Source organism: Fulmarus glacialis, unplaced genomic scaffold, assembly GCF_000690835.1.
Source record: "Fulmarus glacialis isolate BGI_N327 unplaced genomic scaffold, ASM69083v1 scaffold15653, whole genome shotgun sequence".
In the NCBI taxonomy this organism is placed as follows: Eukaryota; Metazoa; Chordata; class Aves; order Procellariiformes; family Procellariidae; genus Fulmarus; species Fulmarus glacialis.
Window position 1 is genome coordinate 3,074 of NW_009203684.1, and position 18,773 is coordinate 21,846.

The 18,773-nt window shown below is 40.0% G+C and overlaps 1 protein-coding gene across 1 annotated transcript in view; it reads left to right on the plus strand.

Annotated features, from left to right (window-relative positions):
• LOC104074571 (coatomer subunit beta-like) overlaps positions 1-1,870 on the plus strand; it is a gene marked incomplete at its 5' end in the record, with an annotated part of 4,649 nt that extends 2,779 nt beyond the window's left edge. Inside the window, 2 exons of the mRNA XM_009574731.1 lie at positions 117-272; positions 1,540-1,870. Coding sequence (XP_009573026.1) covers positions 117-272; positions 1,540-1,599 — 216 coding nt within the window. The remainder of the gene's footprint in view (positions 1-116; positions 273-1,539) is intronic.
• Positions 1,871-18,773: the final 16,903 nt, after the last annotated feature.

The window sequence follows — 18,773 nt, forward strand, 5'->3', positions numbered from 1 at the left end:
AATGTTGTATGCAAAGAAAGAAGTTTAAATGTTAAATCTACCTAGCTATATGTATGAATTAAAATGTATTTAAAGGATTTTGGCCTTTCTAAAGAGTTCAAATGTGCTTTTTGTAGGCACTCTCTGGTTATTGTGGCTTTATGGCGGCCAATCTCTATGCGCGTTCCATATTTGGAGAAGATGCACTTGCAAATGTCAGCATTGAAAAGCCAATTCATCTTGGACCAGAGGCACCTGTCACTGGTCACATACGAATCCGTGCAAAGAGTCAGGTAATGTGGCTTCTATTTAGAGCACTCTAAAAAAAACTTGCAAATTTTTGGACGTTAGCTAGTTTCTAGTATTAGGTAAATGGGAAAATTTTTAGGGAAGATGAATACAGAAACTTCAGCCTTAGTTTTAAAAAACTATCTTATACACATTTTGTGAGGAAAGAATGGCTTTTTGGTTAGGTGTAATCATACCCTAAAACCACATTGTACATCTTCTCTCCCAGTGCATTATCATAAAATAGGCCTTTGGGCCAAGTTTTTCTTATTTTTTCCATAGCGCTGCAAATAAGATAGTGTACTTGATTTGCTTTTAAAGAGCAAATGCTCCCCAAGGTTCCATGATCTTTTCCTACTGAATTATACATTTCAATTTCATATAACAAGGAAATTTTATGCATGCAATTGCTGTTCACTGGTTCTTTTTAAAAACAACAACAAAACCCAAAGTCTTTCAGTAGAATTATTTTCTAAAGGTACATCTATGAGTCTGCTTTGGATTTTAGAACTTCTACCTCCTGACTAAAAAAAGTACAAAATTTGGAAGTGTTTAATAATAACAGTGTACCAATAAAAGTATTTTAAACAGTGTACAATAAAGGGCTGCCTGAGAATTTTCACATTCATCACATAAAACCATTTAGTTTATGTGATGTCATTGTAAAGATTTCAGAGTGGTTTAAATTAATGTTTCTGATATGTTTACTCTGGCATTTTTACATAAGACTGCATTCAGTTATATATGCCAGCTTAGTTTCATCTTGAGATCATTCTGTTGTTGATTAGGTGGATTTATTTGTGCAGTTTCTTTTGAGATTCCTTCAGTTTCTATGCAATATTAATACGGTTCTGTGATGAAATTTTTTCTATAGCTTTAGTGCATTGAATGCTAGTATTAGCACTGAGACTTTAAACAGCTGAATTTCAGTAACTGGACCGACAGTTGTAATTTCTTCAGTGGCAGCATACTTTCAGCTGGTGGGAGGTCAAAAGGCTTACTTTTTTTAATTTTTCTGCCTTTTGTATTGATAACAGATTTAGCAGTTGCTAGCTCAAATTTAAGTTTCATTATTTCAATAATAGGTGTAGATCTAGCCTTTACCTACTGTTAAGAAGGTGTCCGCTATAATGTATGTAAATTAATGAACAGTTAGAAATACTTTGATTTCCATGCCACTAACTTCATCGATTTCTGTATACGGAACTTGCATTTTGAAGTTATTTTGAAGTATCTGTATCACGAATGTCGTCTTTCTTTTCCTTATTACAGGGAATGGCCCTGAGTCTTGGAGATAAGATCAATCTGTCTCAGAAGAAAACAAGTTTATAAATTTTACCTAATGTCTTTTCAGGTCTTTTACAATTTAACCTTAGGTATGTGGCTTTTGGGATCCAGAACATCTTATATTCCTCAGTGTTCTGTAATTGTAGAAGCCAAGCTTTTGAGTTGAAAGCATTCCAGCAGAGAATTTATAGGTTCTCCATGATTGATACTGAGAAAAATTTTAAATCTCCAGGTTTTTTTCTTTGTCCTGGAAGTCATGTTTTCTTTGTCTCTAATATATACTGATGCTCACAGTACAATAAACAAATTATGCCAGTACTGTTTTGTCTGTAAATTATAAACTCTGTATTATTTGATCGGTATTGAATATCTGGCAGGGGTATTTTGATATTCTAAGAAAGTGGGAGTGTGTAATAGCTTAAGCGTTTACAATAATGACTAGGCCTGAATTGTGCGAATGTGTGATCATGACTCTTAAAATACTCTGGTATACCTAGGAGAATATATATATTTGACAACTAAATCAAAGGCTGTATGTTCTAAATGGTTGGTTTAGTAATGTGATCACTTGGCACAGACAAGCTTGTAATATTAGAAAAGAGAATGTCAAAATTCAGCTCTTTCCAGCAAGTAGTAGAACCTTAAACTTTGTTTCTGAAATGCTTTCTTAATAGCGTTATCATGACTAACGTAACACTGCTGGTGATGTTCTTATTTTTTAGTTAATACAGAAAAGACAGCCAAGTGCAATCTTAAAGCTGTAGCAGTGTAAGCAGTATTTTCAATGAATGCAGCCATTACCCGCGTGTGTAAGCTCAGGAAGGAAGGATTCAGACTGATTATGATCTTGCAGTAAATCGAACCAAGTTGAGGAATTGTGGAAAAGGAAGAATTGTGAGTGAAGGTCAGGTCAGCATGTGGAAGTGAGTTAACACCATTTGATACTAAATGTTATGCAAATTAGCAGTAGATTAAAACATATAACCATTAGATTGAAAATACTTTTAGCTGAATCTGTTAAGAATTAATAATTCTGAGTTTAAATTGTTACAAGCAATTAATTATACAGAAGAGTCGCCAGAGCCAACAGTACTCTTCCAATTGGCAGAAAGTTCTGCTGCTGAAGTTGAACAGCTGTGTCCTGCTCCAGTAGGACAGAAGAGAACTGAGTTAGCGTCCTGAGTAGCTGATTCCCAAAACGTTTAAGGCCTCAGTGATGAAAATAGCTGTTTTCCACTCTGAATAAGCACAGGAAGGAGCACACATGTAAATTCTGAAATGAAAGAGTCTAGGCTGCTGTATTTTGTCTGGATAAAGGATAGCCTTATAAGTACAATGCAAAAACTGAGCTAGTAAGTGACATTCGTATAAATATTTCATTAGCTGTTCCTCCCAATACTACTTTTTGCCAGCTACCTTTGGTATGTTCTTATAAGCATTAGGTTCACTTTTCATTCCAATCCTGTTCTTAAGCTTAAGTGCTAGAAGAAAATAGTTTGCCCATAGTAAAAAATGGGCAGATCTGTCAACTGTGCACTGATGCAGCTGTACAATTCTGAATTTTTAGTACATAGAAGTCATAAAATCAATAGAAGTCTGCTATCAGTAGTTACTTTTTAAACCATTAGCCATCAAAGCCATGCTGTAGCTAACAGTACCGAAGTCTGCGTTACCATACTCCAGTGTGCACACCTCTGTTACAGACAAGCCTGTACACCTGCTAAGGCTATGTCTTTTGTTAAATATTCTAGATTCGAAATATGTGACTTCCAAAGCTACGATATGTTTATTTTGCTATTTTCTCATAGGCACACACCTCACGCTTATTACATACAGTAAGAAAAAGGAACGGGTCTTAGATGAGCAAGGCAGGTTGCCATCAGTTTGTCTCAGCAGAGAAAAAAACTTGAAAGTAGCTTTTGAAGGCTCTGATTACCTTGTGGATTTCTGTGAGCATCAGTACAGGTTGCAGTACTGTATGTTTCAGGCATAAATAGTAGATATTGTGGACACTTAAGTATTACGAAGATGCGATTTTTAAAACCTTTACCTGCTATAGTGGGGGGTATCCAGCTCTTGTACTCCAGTAGACATTAGAGACAGTAAATCAATAAGATAGTGCAACGTGGTTTTGCTGAGTGACCTGTTTGTTTTCCATGTTTTGAAATCCCTTTTTGGTTGTGCCATTATTTTGCTTTTTAATGAAAGCTCCAACGCATGCATCACATGATACCAGCAGGAGCTGAAGCTCTGGATAGGCAGGTCTGCCTTGATAAAGAAGCTATGTCTCTACATGATCTCACAGCAGTTGTATTGCCTTCTGTGAAGTTATGCCAGATGCACAAGGATATAGCAGAGATAATCAGAATGTGATCTTAATTGCTTAGTACTTCATACATTTGGGGGGGATGATGGGAGAAAGGCATAGGAGTATGTTATATGTGCTCTCCTGTGAAATTCCATGGATTATTGGTATGCTGCTTGGGAGTGCATGGGGGGGATTTTATTCTCCAATCACTTTAAGCCAAACCAAGAGAGAAGAAAATCTGAGGACTCCAGTAAATGGTTTCATCTCTGCAAAGACATTGTGATTAGCAGGACACTAACAGAGATTGAGTCATAGCTGCATGTATACTGACTGGTATGAATGAGATGGATTTGCTGACCACAGCCAAGGAAAGACTGTTTTTGGAGAAGGAGAATGACTTCCAGTGTCTGTTATCCATGCCCTGTTTCAAGTCACAATCTGCTATCCTCGTTGGAGAATAGAAAAACATCCTGGCATGTGCAGATATCCATTATTTCACGTGGCTCTTAGTCAGCTGGGAGGGGCACATAATTTAACTTTGTTTAGGATATCTTTTGCTATCAAAACTTTATGCAAGGACATGAAAACACCTGTTCAGCAGAAGCTGCCATGACTTAGGATTCATTTTCCACCTGTCATGCTTTTCAATAGCTCTCCTGCAGAACTGGTCTTGTACAGAAGTTTTCATTGGTGGTGTGCATTTTTTCAGTAGCCTGAACACTAAAAAAAGTTAGATGCATGTTTCGTGTCTATACTTCAGAGATGAAATTCTATCCTTTTATATATATCCTTTTGTGTTTTGGCTAAGCTTTTGCTCAGTAGCTCAGATAAAAGACTGATTTTGGTTCAGAGCACCTCTTTCTGAAATAGCTTTTGTGCCCTAAAGAGAGACTGATGAGAGACATTTTCTGTGTCTGCCTGTGTACACAGACAGGATTCTCAAGTTGTGTCATTTGAGAGTGGTGGTCCACTGGTCTTTAGCCACTCCTGGACAGGGCCGTGTGCTCAGTTCCCTTGTCACTGCTTAACAAAACCTGTACTTGTGATGACTACCACAAATGCTTACAGGGAAAGGAAATAGGAGGCAAGTAGATGTATGATTATTGTGGTTTCCATGAGGATTAGCAATTGTGAGCAAGTATGAGACCTGAGAACCACAGATGCACCATTGATCACTTTAAAGAATCGCCCTTCTAAGGAGAATGGGAACTCTTAAGTAACTGCTATTGAAGTGTTTGATCAACATCAGTGGGGTGCAAAACATTTCCTAGATACTAGAGAAGCGTTCTGCATATACAAAGGAATATCTTGCACAGACTATCCTACTTTAGGATCCACTTACAGCTTTTTCATTGCAGCAAAATTCAGTAAAGCTAGTGTATGGCTGTGGCTATGCTGTATTGTTCAAAACTTTGTACAAGCAGGTTACTAACCTATTTTCTGAGCAGTAATAAGTATGTATTGCATACATTACACTTGGGTAAGGTAGTGTTATTCCACAACTCTGATTTCAGAAGCTTGGGTAAGAATGGGAATAAATTTCCAGTAGGTGTAAATGGAACAAGAAAACTTGCTGCTTTTCCATTAAAAGTTTTTGAAAGTCATTGCATGATGCAGTGCTGGCATAGCAGGAAGCTGGTTTCTGCTATGTCCCTGCTCCTAACGTAGAGCTGCTGCAAGTCAGGGCTAGATTTCTTCATTCAGGACCCAATGAAGATTTATATTTCTGTGCTATTTAGATGATACATGAGAAGCAGGGATGTTTATGTATGACAGGCATGATATAGGCAACTCGCAGTTACCTAGGAGAGGAAGGGGTCATCCCAAGAAAACATGAAGGTAGGTAATATAAAACAAAAATAAATCAGGCCGTAGGGGACGTAGTTTGTATATTGAGCTTTAAAAAGATTTGTAAGTGGTTTCTGTAGAGACAGCTTTATACGACTAAAAAATGTGAAGCCTCGTGAGGGGCAAATGATGCATTTGCTCTGTATCATGCACTTTTTGGCACAGAGCTGCAGCTGGAGTGTTGAGGAAAGACACAGCCAGTTAATCCACATCTTGGGTGATCGACATAGTAATACCTGTCAGTTAGCGGCACCCTGTCACAAATTAAGGTATTTTATAAAGTTTATAAAGTTTTCATGTGTTGCTACACCAGGGGGTGCTGTCTCACAACTGATAAGAAATTTTGATAAGAGTTTTTCTAAAAAGTGTTGAGAGGAAGAAAGAACAGCATGTGCTGCAGGTTTCGTCATAAAAGCAATACAGGGTAACTTTGGCCCACTCTTGGGGTTACTTTCAGTCATTTTTTGTATATTTTCAGGTTGCCTAGCTATGTATAACCAGTGCACAGTGATGCTGACAGCTCAGATTACTAATATAGTACACCTGTTTGAACACTGCCTTTTCTCTAGAGACTTTACTTTTCTAATGCATAATGAGATAGATTTGGCTGTATGATACAGCTTTCCTGTTTGAAAGACACGATGATGAGTTCATTAAAAGAGGGATATAGGTGAAATACAGGAAATTCTAACTGTGACTTTGCCTGTACATTTGTAATCCTAATCTAGGCAATTTTTTGTTTGAGCAAAGCTGTAAATATCCATCTTATTTCACTAGATATTTCTCCTGTTTTTTTGTGTATTCTGTAGCTTGTAATTGTAACCTTTTCCAAACTCTGTGTATCATTTTTTGATTGCATCAGTGCAGTATATTTCATCAGAATGATCCAGAATTGCCAAGAATAGAATGGAGTTGCTAGCAAAAAGGTGATTTCTTTTGTTTTGAAGGATCGGCATAATTCTTATAGCTATAAATTATAGACATATATATAATTATATGAATTTGGATGTTGTCAAAACCAGTTACTTTACATAGGTATAAAATCTGCAGTTTCGGTGGCTTGCAAATCCCTATTTTGCTCTTTCTTTCACTGGAATTTCATTTAGGGGAAGCAGAACAAACTAAGCCTGTTGTTATCGTGGTCCCAACGCAAGAGCAGAGTTAGTGGGTCTCACTGTTCCTACATCTTATTCACAGTGTTTTTCAGGTTTGATGCTTCATGTTTTCCCTGTAATATCTGATCAAAGGTCTAGTCGTTTACAATAGGTGGTCACACTAGCATCTTTCCATTAAAAATGTGGTCTCTTCTTTTTCTAAGGTCTTACAATACCATAAAGAGTTGTAAGAATTTTATCATGCTTCTAATTTTAATTACTTCTGAAGTTTGGAAATTACATCCAACTTCCATATTTAGAAAGGTTAGGAAACCATTTTCTTTTACAGAAATGATCATTTGAATTTCAAAATGCAGCAATGGGGTTTTAATCTGATCTTTTAGAATAACTGCTGTCACTTATATTCAGACACAAGAATAAAGACTTATTTCCACTGAGTTGTCCTTAAGCTATACGTTATATGAGAATATGTAAATATTTTATTAATGTGTAGAAACTTCATTCTGAATGAAATTCCCCATAATCTTTACTTTTTCCTTCCTTGATTTTAAATATTTGTTACTGACAACTGTAGATCTCATGTACTGTCCAAAACGAACATGACATGTTACATAGGCAAAAATTTTTTCAAATGAAATTCTGTCATTCTTTCCAATATCCATTGAATTCAGTGGTGCTAGTGGGCCAATTTCCTCTTTGAGCTATGACTACTGAAACACATGAAAGGGTTGTTCATATGCAGAAGCATATACCATTTAGCAGTAAATTCTTTTCTGAGGCCAGGAATAGTGAATGAACGGTGCAGGCATGCATAAGCCCCTTCAAACTCTGGAGAGTAGCACTGTCACTTTGGAGGTGTGCCAGCTTGTGCAGGGTACTCTCTTTTTTACCTGTAAAACAGAAGAATGTGCGACCTGTGGGCACAATGAAACCCACTGGGTTAATCTGTTTTCATAATGTAGTGCATGGTTTTAGGTGTGAACCTGCTTTGCATCTATGTAGTCTTGTGTTATGCACTTGAACTTAAAGCAGTTTTCCTCCTGGTGGGACCTGGGCTGAAGTTGTGAACCAGACCACTATCTCGGTGCCTCACTTGCAACGTCGCTGCGAGGACCTCCAGCAGTTAGGTCTGTATGTGCGTGTGATGTGCACCTGGGACTGGGACCTGGTGCCAGCTTCATTCCTAGTTAAGACTGAGCCGGGACATGCCAGAATGGCAACAGGTCAGACTAAATCAAAGCTGATCTCCAAGTTGGTGTCCGAGCTTCACTTCAACCATTAACTTACCTATGTCATTCCTACATCATTCAGTGGCTGCTCGCAGAGAAGTAGCTGCCTGCTCTAGGCATTATCCCATGCTCTCAGATCTTTCAGGCTGTTCCTGTGCCTGTCAGTAGGAGGCCACTCTACGTGACGAGACATCTTGTCACAAAGACCAAACGTACAGTTCTTTGTATCAGATGGGAGTTACGCTCCAGGCTTTGATCTATTCGGTCTTAAGCAACATCTCTGCTTGTTTACAATATTCTAATATCTGAAAACTGCAACTTGAAACGGTCCACTTAATTTATTGTGTGTTATGCTCATACCAGCCTGGAAGGAAAGTGTCCCAGATTATTTGGTTAGTACAGCTACATGTTGTCACCATGTAGAAAACGAAGGGCGTTCTCTGGCTCCTTACAATTAGATCCATATTGACATGTATTATTTTCCTAAGGAGAAAGAGTGAATTCTTATTCTACAGTAGCCATGGTTCTTTGAAATGTTGTCATCCTCAAGGGTCCTGTAGCTCACCCTTCATCCATACTTGAGCTAGGTGGAGAAGAAGAAAAGGCCACTTGAATCCGTAACTGGTGGCACATGCAGCAAAGCATATATCGCTGGCCGATTCAGACTGTCTGCAAGGTCCTACACGTGTGCCCAGGGAGAGTCCCGCTGATTGCACCCGCTCCTAAAACCCCTGCTTCCATAAATCTGGTCTTTTCCAGTTTACTAGGTGGCATTCAGACGGGTGTTTGCCTGCTCAGATAGCACCTACCTGCCAGTAAAAACCCTGTTGTAGGAGCATTCTGCTTTTCCAATTCAACCGAAATAGATTTGGTAGACGTTGTCTCAGAAGAGCAATTTCACCCTAAGTTGGTAGCTGGCTACCTGTGCCATAATGTACTGTCCCGTGATAAGAGTGGCTGTATCTCTCCTAACTTTCTGACAGAGACCAACAAGGTGATTGAAAAAACTGAAATTTTGTTTCTTATGGTTTACATATGTAATATAAATGTTTCCGTCATGGAAAACAGATTCACCTTTTACTCAGATTAGCAGGAATTGCCTTGGATTCCTATATGAGATTTTTTTTTTTAATGCCATATCAAACTTCCTTTTATAAAGGTGCAAGAAAATAAGCTATTAAAACCTTAAGGTGTTTGACCTGTCAGTACTTTAGTGCTTGTATTTTAAAGCATGTAACGCTATGTTAATGCATCTTTAACAAGAGATATAGTTATTCCAGGGTTTGTATGCCTTCTCCATAAGTAAGAACAGGTGCTTTTTCCTACGCCTGTTCTCACTTACACTTCAGGCGCACAAGTTCAGCAGTGATACTATATCCAGCCTTAATAAATGTGAACGTTGCCGTAGAAACACTGTCACTTTGAGAGAAGTATGGAATGCCAAAGAAACCTGTTCTCACAGCATGCAGATGCTAAAAGCAGATGAAGACATTTATCAGTTAATCAGTTAAGCTTATTATTTATGGAAAATACAGATCATGTGAGACTATGGAATGCATTTGTTAATTAAGTGAAAAATCAGGAATTGTGTGTGTTCCAACTAATTCCTCATGTGTTACTGTAGAGCATGAAGATACAAGCCCTAACAAATACATACTTATATTTCTGGAAGCATAAAGTAGTCCCTAACTTCACAAGTTACATATATTAAAGCACATAAGTAATGAAGCTGCAAATCTTGTTTAACCTTTGCTTTTTTGTTGCCAATGTATTTTTGCATTACCAGTTTTCTTGGAAGTTATTGGGGTTAGTAATAGGGGCAACCGTGTTTTCTAAAGCTTTGGCACCGTCCCCCACAATGTCCCTCTCTATAAATTGGAGAGATATGTATTTGATGGATGGACTGTCCGGTGGATGAGGAATTGACCAGATGATTGCATTGAGTGAGTAGTGGTCAACGGCTCAGCGTCCGGATGGAGATCAGGGATGAATGGTTTCCCTCAGGGTTCCGTACTGGGACCAGTACTGTTTAATATCTTTGTCAATGACATAGACAGTGGGATCGAGTGCACCCCCAGCAAGTTTGCAGTTGACACCAAGCTGAGTGCTGCGGTTGACACACTTGAAGGACAGGATGCCATCCAGAGGGACCTGGACAAGCTCGAGAAGTGGGCCCGTGTGAACCTCATGAGGTTCAACAAGGCCAAGTGCAAGGTCCTGCACCTGGGTTGGGGCAACCCCCAGTATCAAGACAGGCTGGGGGACGAAGGGATTGAGAAAAGCTGGACGTGAGCTGGCATTGTGCGCTCGCAGCCCAGAAGGCCAACCGTATGCTGGGCTGCATCAAAAGCAGCGTGGCCAGCAGGTCGAGGGAGGCAATTCTGCCCCTCTGCTCTGCTCTGGTGAGACCCCACCTGCAGTACTGCATCCAGCTCTGGAACCCTCAGCACAAGAAGGACATGGACCTGTTGGAGTGGGTCCACAGGAGGGCCACGAAAATGATCAGGGGGATAGAACACCTCTCCTATGAGGACAGGCTGAGAGAGTTGGGGTTGTTCAGCCTGGAGAAGAGAAGGCTTTGGGGAGACCTGATTGCGGCCTTTCAGTACTTAAAAGAGGGCTTATAAGAAAGATGGGGACAGACTTTTTAGCAGGGCCTGTTGTTGACAGGACAAGGGGGAATGGTTTTAAACTAAAAGAGGGTAGATTCAGACTAGATATAAGGAAGACATCTTTTACGATGAGGGTGGCGAAAACCTGGACCAGGTTGCCCAGAGGGGTGGTAGATGCCCCATCCCTGGAAACATTCAAGGTCAGGTTGGACGGGGCTTTGAGCAACCTGCTCTAGTTGAAGATGTCCCTGCCCACGGCAGGGGGGTTGGACTAGATGACCTTTAAAGGTCCCTTCCAAACCAAACCATTCAATCATTCTATGCTTCAGTATACTGCATCAAGCTTCAGTTGCTTCAGGTTGCAAAAAACCAAGCTAATTTAGAGAAGTCTAGAGGACCAGATCTTGCTATTTTAAGGAGAATCTGCAAATTGACATAGACTTTGCCCAAGGAAAGAGAAGGGCTTTGTAATCATTGAAAAAGGGAAGAGCAGTGGAGTTGAGTCTTCCTCCAAAGAACTTTTAAATGCCCTTCGTAAAAAAGGTTAGCATCCCTGAATTGATCAGGAATCCTTTAGTGGCACTGTCCTCTGCTACTGAAGTGCCCAAATCTTACCAAAGCAAGGGAATATGTACTTCACTAGCCAAGAATATGTTGTGCCTGATCACTGCAGTTACTTGGATTCCAGGTATGGCTTTTTAACTTCGTGTTTTGCAGTATACAATAGATTTTAAAGTAACCTGAAATTGCATTTAATTAGTTGGGAGCTTGGAAATGCAATGACGTCTAAAGAAATGATGCTGTATACTGACCTCCTGGTAGTGCTCATTCAGACATACTTCTGCCCTAAGACACTACTACACCGAGAGCGTGAATGACAGAGTTATGTTGTGGAGTGGGTTTGCATCATGTGATAAAAGTTTTCCTGGGTGATGTAAGTGATGCAGGTATTACAATCACTTGTCTCTTCATGTTTTTTGATGACAGTCTTAAATGTGATATAGCTCTAACATTATAGATTATCACATAAAGTTCAGTCATCTGAAAAGTACGTTGAAATGGTGCCATTCACATAGATGAGCTCCATGTAACCATTTAAAAATTCAGCTGAATCGCGTAGATTGCCCAATGGCAATTCAATGCATTTTTGTTTGACTGCTGTATATATGTTATGTTCCTGTGGCTGAAATTAATTCTGGTGCTTATGACTAGGCAAAAGATACCTGTCTCTTTGAAGTTCCACTAAACCTCAGCTTTCATAAGTTAAGCAGCTACTTAGAGAAATGGGTCTTGTGTTAGTTCTTTCCATGCAGAATTTGAGGTATGGGATGAAAACAGGATCTGAGCTTAAGAATAACTGACTGATGATCATCTCTGCCCTGCAGTTTGGATCCAAGGAAATAAAACCTCATGCACAGCTATGCTGCAACGTCAGTGATGCCGTAACTGAGTGTTCATTCAAGTTTCTTCAGTGCTAGATTTGGGACTAGTACATCAGATCATTGGTAAGAGAGACAAGGAAGGTTGTCATTTGCTAGAGGTTGGTCCTGAAGCGGCAAGGAAGCTTGCTGGTGTCCCAGTCGGAGCCAGCTTAGAGCTTCTTAGAAACATAAGCAAGATGGAATCTTGAAACCTGGAGCACGAGAGGCTTGGGGCCGGCTGGGGCTGGGCTGTTGCTCCCCACAAGAGAAGGACAAGGAGGAATAGATCTGAGGGCAATGGGAGGGTCGTAAATGGTTTTCCCTCTAATGCATTCATAATAGTATCTACAGGCCAGGTACTACCCATGGTTGTAATAGCAGTTATTACTGGCTGTATTGGTGCCAGGGCCTTAGCTGATATCCTTAGAACCAACCTTTGGTACCACTTGCAAATTTGCTTAAGATGGTTAATGCAGGGTTGAATTTTAAATGAATATATTTGATTTGTTTTAGAAGCGTGTTTCAGGAGGGTATAGTGGTTGATTTGGTCTGGAAAGCCTGTTTTTAGATAAAAGCATTGCAGCCCTCATCCAAAGGGGATTAGGGGCCTCTGCCAAGGACTGCATTGTATTTTGAAACCCAGGTACTGTACATTTACTTCCACAAACGTTCATAACTCTACATAATGTAGCAATATATAACTGAGAGAAGGATGGTCCTTGATTCTCCTACATCAGTATAACCCACAGGGAGATGCATTTCCCAATGCACACATAGGCCCATGTACTCTCTGAGCATCTGAAGCTTTTTAAAACGTTCTGTTATTCTAAATTCCTTGAAAACTTCCTGAAAATTAAAAATCAATCCATTTTCTCCACCTCTGTCAATTCAGTAATCTTATGGAAGTACTTTTTGTGGCCAAAGAGAAGGACTCTGACAGGAGACAAATGCAGTCATTTGCACTGGCAGACTCATTCTCTGCCTGACCTCACCCCAATGGCATTTTGAAAGTGTGGGTGCGTTATTTTGTTCAGGTGAATCATTCAAAATTGCCATTCATCTGAAAGAGTTTATCAAAAACTAATGGGATTTTGCAAAATAAATGGCTTCACAATTCTTCATCTAGCAGATTGCTGAGAGATGAAATGAGTCTCTGAGATACTTATTAACTTCTGTTGGTAGCTCTGAATATAACAAAAGCATGTGCTTTAAACTTTTCTAAGGGAAGTCTTACTCTCTTTAGTTATCAGTGAGGAGCTTTTAATGCACAATGAAAATCATCCAGTTGTTTGCTGCTTCTAATACTGTTTGTAATGACAGAAGATTATTTTTAATAAAGAATTCAAATTTGCTAAGAATAGTTTTCTAATAATAAGATTTTTTTGAAAATCCTTTCAAATATTGTTTTCTGATTAATTGATCTTTTCTAACAGTTCAGAACACTGGTGGATGCCCAGTCCCTCAGGGTGAGGAGACGGGTTTCTCGTGTAGTCACTCAGAGATGGACTTTGAAGAAAATGGCAGCTACGATGCTCATCCTTCTCTCATGTTTTAACAGGCAGTTGGACTACACCGTCAAATTTTGATACCAGATGTAATTATTCACTAGAAGCAAGTGTATATTTAATCCTGTAAGGTAGGAGTGTTAAGTAGGCAGGATAGAGTTCGCATGTATGGAATACTGCATTCTTTAATGATGCTGGAGCAGGCTAAAGCTTATTCTTTGCTTTTGTATCTGCATGTCAAAGCAAATCAAAATCTTTGTTGGTACAGATCAGTCACAGGTGCAAATATGCAACCGCAATTTAATTAGTGCAAACTATGTCAGCAAAGGGGAACTTGCTTTTCCCAAAAGGTACCCCTCAAATTGTGCTTTAGTCAGAACACTGTGTTAACTAGATGAGCTCTTCCCACCATAAAATTGTGTTTTGAATCTTATCTAGATTGTCAGATAAGCTTTATGGAGACAGGGATGATATGTATGTAACATGTGCTAGACATGTTTGGACCATGACATGCTGTGCCATCAGCTATGACTGGGTTATCTGAGTGATACCATAATATAAGCTTCAGATTATTTTTGCCTTGTCTTTACCTCATACCTTTATGTATGTTCTCATTCTCCAAGGAGCAAAGGATTGTGAGAAAGAAACAAGGGAAGATTGTGTGTAGGAAGGGAAATTCCTTCTAATTTTCTGTAATTCTGTAATTTTCCATAGTCACCTGTCTTAGTGGTTTGCTTATGCTTTTTTTAATAAGCACTTAACAGGCCCAGAATAATAGCAGATGAAAAAAGGAGAACACAGTATCACTGAGAGATTATTTTAATTTTGATGGTCAACAGAAAGACAGTGCAGCAGTGCAAGGGAAGAACAGATGGAAGCAGCAACTCTGCAATCAGGTGACGTTAAGATTAGTTTTTAGCAGAATGTTTCATGTGTAATAGCTAATAACATCTTTTTACATCGTATTTTAAAGGTAAAGTATTTTTAAAACAATTTTTTGTCCAGCATTCTGCAGATGGGGAGAGTTTGGGGATTTTTCAGGAGATTATTGTCTCTAATGAAGTGTTTTATGGCTAAGACCATTGCTGGCATAAAGCCGTTGGCTACTTCTGCCTGCAGCTACTACATCTAAATCCTATATACATTCATTAACTCTAGCTTCCTCCTTTCTTACCGATCTTATTCATTAATGAATACTGTGGGTTCCTTTATTGCATCTTCTTCATCCTGGATCATTATAGGGTCACTAAATGTAATTCTTCCCTGTGGGTATATACTAGCTGTTCCTGCTCATTTCACAACATCGTAATTATGGAGAAACCAGAGGTTGCAAATTATGAAAACAATTTAGTTTAATTTAGATTCAGTGTCAGCTGTAGGGGAAAATCCATTTATGCACCCACATTGTTGGCTTTATTTTTTGCTTTGTTTTTCATAGAAAGGGACCTGGTTTTACTTATCCAATGCCTCATACAAGGTAGGAGTCCTTTGGCAGTGTTCCTTTTTCATAGCCAGTTGGATTTGAGATATTAGTACATTTTAAATGAAATTATTCTTATTTCACTGGGCAAATGCATCTGAGGTCCTGAACAGCAGCAGCTCTGGAGTCAGTGAACACTCTGGTCAGTTCCCTTGAGGACCGCGCTGTGCGCGATGGTACTGTCTATGTGTATGAAAGAAACGGAGAGCGCTGCTGCTCAAGGCCTCTAGCTCCGTCTGGTTTTTTCCTCTCTTGTGCTTTGAGCTGAGCCGGTCATGGTGTAGGGCTGGCCGCTGCCAAAATGACTTGTGTTTCTCTCTTTTGCCGTGTGTGCTGTCAGTAGAAACAGCAGCTTCATAAAAACAACAACTGACTCCTCTATTTTTTGGAACAGCTACTTCTTTTCTAACCACTCTGGCGTGGAATTGGTTTCCCATCAATGACAGCTAAGAGTGGACTGCCCATGTTTTCCCTTTCTAATTTTGCAAAGTCAGGGGCAGCATACCTTACTTTACATACACACCGTCCATTACAGCACATATCCTCGTGCTGGTTATATACCTCTGGATGTCCCCGGGAATATATAGTTGTGCTCTTGAGAGGGATGGTTACCAGCAGATGCAGACACTTCATCTGATTCTGAGAGATGAGGAGAAGGGGAAGTACACGTCTCTCACTGGCCAGCAGTAGAAATGATCTCCTCTAGGTTTAGTATTGCACTAATCTCACTAGTGTAGTTGGCATTTAAATGCAAAGATGACAGGTACTTTATGGTACTTTTGACAACAGACAAAGCAGGTACTGAGTACAGATTTCCACCCAGTGCTGCTGTTGAACCTCAGTTCTTTCTGCCTACAGCACATCCATTATTCCAGTCCTTAGATCATTAGGAAATGGCTAAGGCACGAGTGCTGCAGTAAGAACAAATCCCTGAAGTGTCTGAGGGCCGTAAGCCCATTTCACCTCTACCCATGCATCAAATATGAACTCATGTCTCCAGTGACTTAACTTTCTACACCACCGGTCTCCAGCCCTCTCTGTAATGCTCTTATTTCTGCCTGGGTCACAGGGGAGCCTCTCAGCCTTTTAATCAGTAGCTTATTGTTTAAAGATTTATTTGTTTTGCGAGACTACTGCCAACGCTGATCACAGGCCAGCATCCATGGAAGAGTGTCCACTACTTCTCCAACTGGTTGCCTTATCTGTGATGAGACTGCTTTGAAGGATTCAGGTCATTTGCAAATGTCATCTTAAAACTGAAATTAAGCAGATGCTTAATTTTTCTTGTTTACAGTGGAAATGCGTGAGAAAATGAGGTGTAACCAGCAAGTCCCTTGATGTTGCAGAAAAGCCTTTTTTTTTTTTTTTTTTAGAAAATGGAGGCATTCCGCTATGGGCTGGGTTTTGTTCCTTGCAGAGGGTAGTACCAGAGGACGCCCAGTGGTGGGATAGTTTGGTCTCAGGCAGGGGGTGGGGGCAGGATATTCCCCTGCACAAGCCAGCAGCGCCTGTTTTCTGGGTTCTGCTTATTCCTCCTCCTCCTCCCTCATTTTAAAGAGGGCAATCTCACGTTTCTTTCTCTGCCTTCTTCACCCTCCAGCAGACTTCCCCCACTTCAGGGACACACCGCCATAACAGGCAAATTAATGAAGTTCAGAAACTGTAAAGAAAATGCTGATCTTTCTCCCTGCCACCAAATCAAGACGGTATAGCCAAGAGAACACTGGAGTTCTTGCCCCAACCCCTCTGCTCGCACAGTTATCAGCCCATATTCTGCTAAAAAAAACCCCAAACAAACAAAAAAACCAAACCCAAAACCCACCCAAAACAAAACAACCCCTGTTGGAATTGCTGTTAATTTCAAATTGAGATATTAATGTTAAATGTTTCTGTCTCAGATTCCCCCTCCCCCATACAGGCAGCAACAAGCTGATGGAAGGAAATGTTAATTTTTGGTCGTTAGTGTACCTGTACTCGGATGCCACAATCTCAGCAGTGTTGGGTTGTAGATGAAGTAGTAGTTTTTTTACTTATTCACAGATATATCTGTAATAATAGGGAAAAGTTTCCTAAAGCCTAATGGAGGTTTGATAATATTGGTAACTTCTGAAAGGGTGCTTGGGTGTTTCTGTGAGTTTTTAAGTGTGTCACGTACGGATCATTTGTTTCCCTCTCTCTCTCATCTGTGTTGAAATTGCATGTTCTTGTCAATGATATGTGTCCAGAAGCAGTAGACTTCAAACCTATTCATGGGTATTTCTAATTTCTCATTATCTTTCTCCCTTTGGAATTGATTGAATATATCTGGGGCTTTCTCTCTTGTCACAAAAAGGAGCAATGCTGCTTGCAGCCTTTTCTCCTACTTATCTATTTCTGTAGCCATGAGGTACAAGAGAAATCTCAGTTTCTATTTTCTTCAATTTTCCGCTAAATTTCCTTTGAAGGTTATCTTTCCTGGAGGCTTCAACTGATCCATTTTCTTTTCATTTCCTTCTCTTTTTTTTTGGCACTGCATAATATGTTTGTGTAAAGAGGAAGAAAGGAGAGGAGAAGAAAGTATACCTTTCTGTTGACATAAAAACTCTTTGGTTCTTACTCTGCTTCTGGGCTTTCTGCTTGGATATCCTAAATACAGCCACGCATCTCTTCTGTGCTATAAAAGGGAATGCTGCTGTGAAGAATGCTGTTTGAAATAGCTTTCCTTATGGACTTTGAATCAGGCGCTTTTGTAGCAGATCTGTTGTCCATATATATTCGTGTAATTATAGCTCTTTGCTTTACTGATTTAAAGTCAGTTTTAATTATTCCTTATTTTTCTAATTCATTTGGAGCCAATGCAGCTAAAACATATTTATCTTATTTTGGAGAGGGTATGAGGTTTGGAGGGTTGTTTCTGCTCCGTAAAGATGCCCCTGGCTGCTCCTTTACTCTAGAGTGGGGGCCCTTAACGCTCCTGCGAAGGGGCTCTGCCAGGACCAAGCGGTCAGGTGAAGAGCAGAGCCGTTCTGGTGGTGCGAGTCGCACACGTGTGCACGTAGGTGCATCACGTGTGCCCTCACCTCTGCTGCCGGGTACACAAATGAGCGTGCCTGTGTGCTTGTCGTGCCCCAGACCCGAGATATTTGAATGACCGTCTCTTTCAGAAGATTGGTTGTGTTTGCCCTGTTCTCTACCCTGATGAGGCTCATCTAGAAAAGTTTAGAAGCCTTCCTCATTTAGAGAATTAATTGATGGCATCTTTTGCTGAGCACAGTGTGCCCTCAGCTTTTACTTATGCCTTCGAGACTTCATGCAGAGCTTTCTTTTCAAGCAAATTCATCTTTTGACAATTTGTCTCCACTTCCTCAGCAACTCTTCTGGACTTTTAAAATATTTTCTGATTGCTTCTGAGTGTGTCTGTGAGCTGTCTGGGAGTTTGGTTAGTATTTAAAAAGTATTTATTTGCACACTTCACGTTCACAGCATTCATGTGTAAATAACCAAATTAATGTTGGGTAAGTTCCAGTCCATACCTCAGAACTAATGAAGAGAGATTATTGCATCTCTCCAATTCAGAACCATTCCTGCCCAAAAAAAAATCAACCTCAGGTGTACTTAACGTTGCTTGTGTTAAAGGAAGACTGGACATGGTGCATTTCAGATCAGCCTTGCTGCGGTCACGTCGTATCTTCCTCCTCTGAGGGGGCTGAAGGATGGCTGGC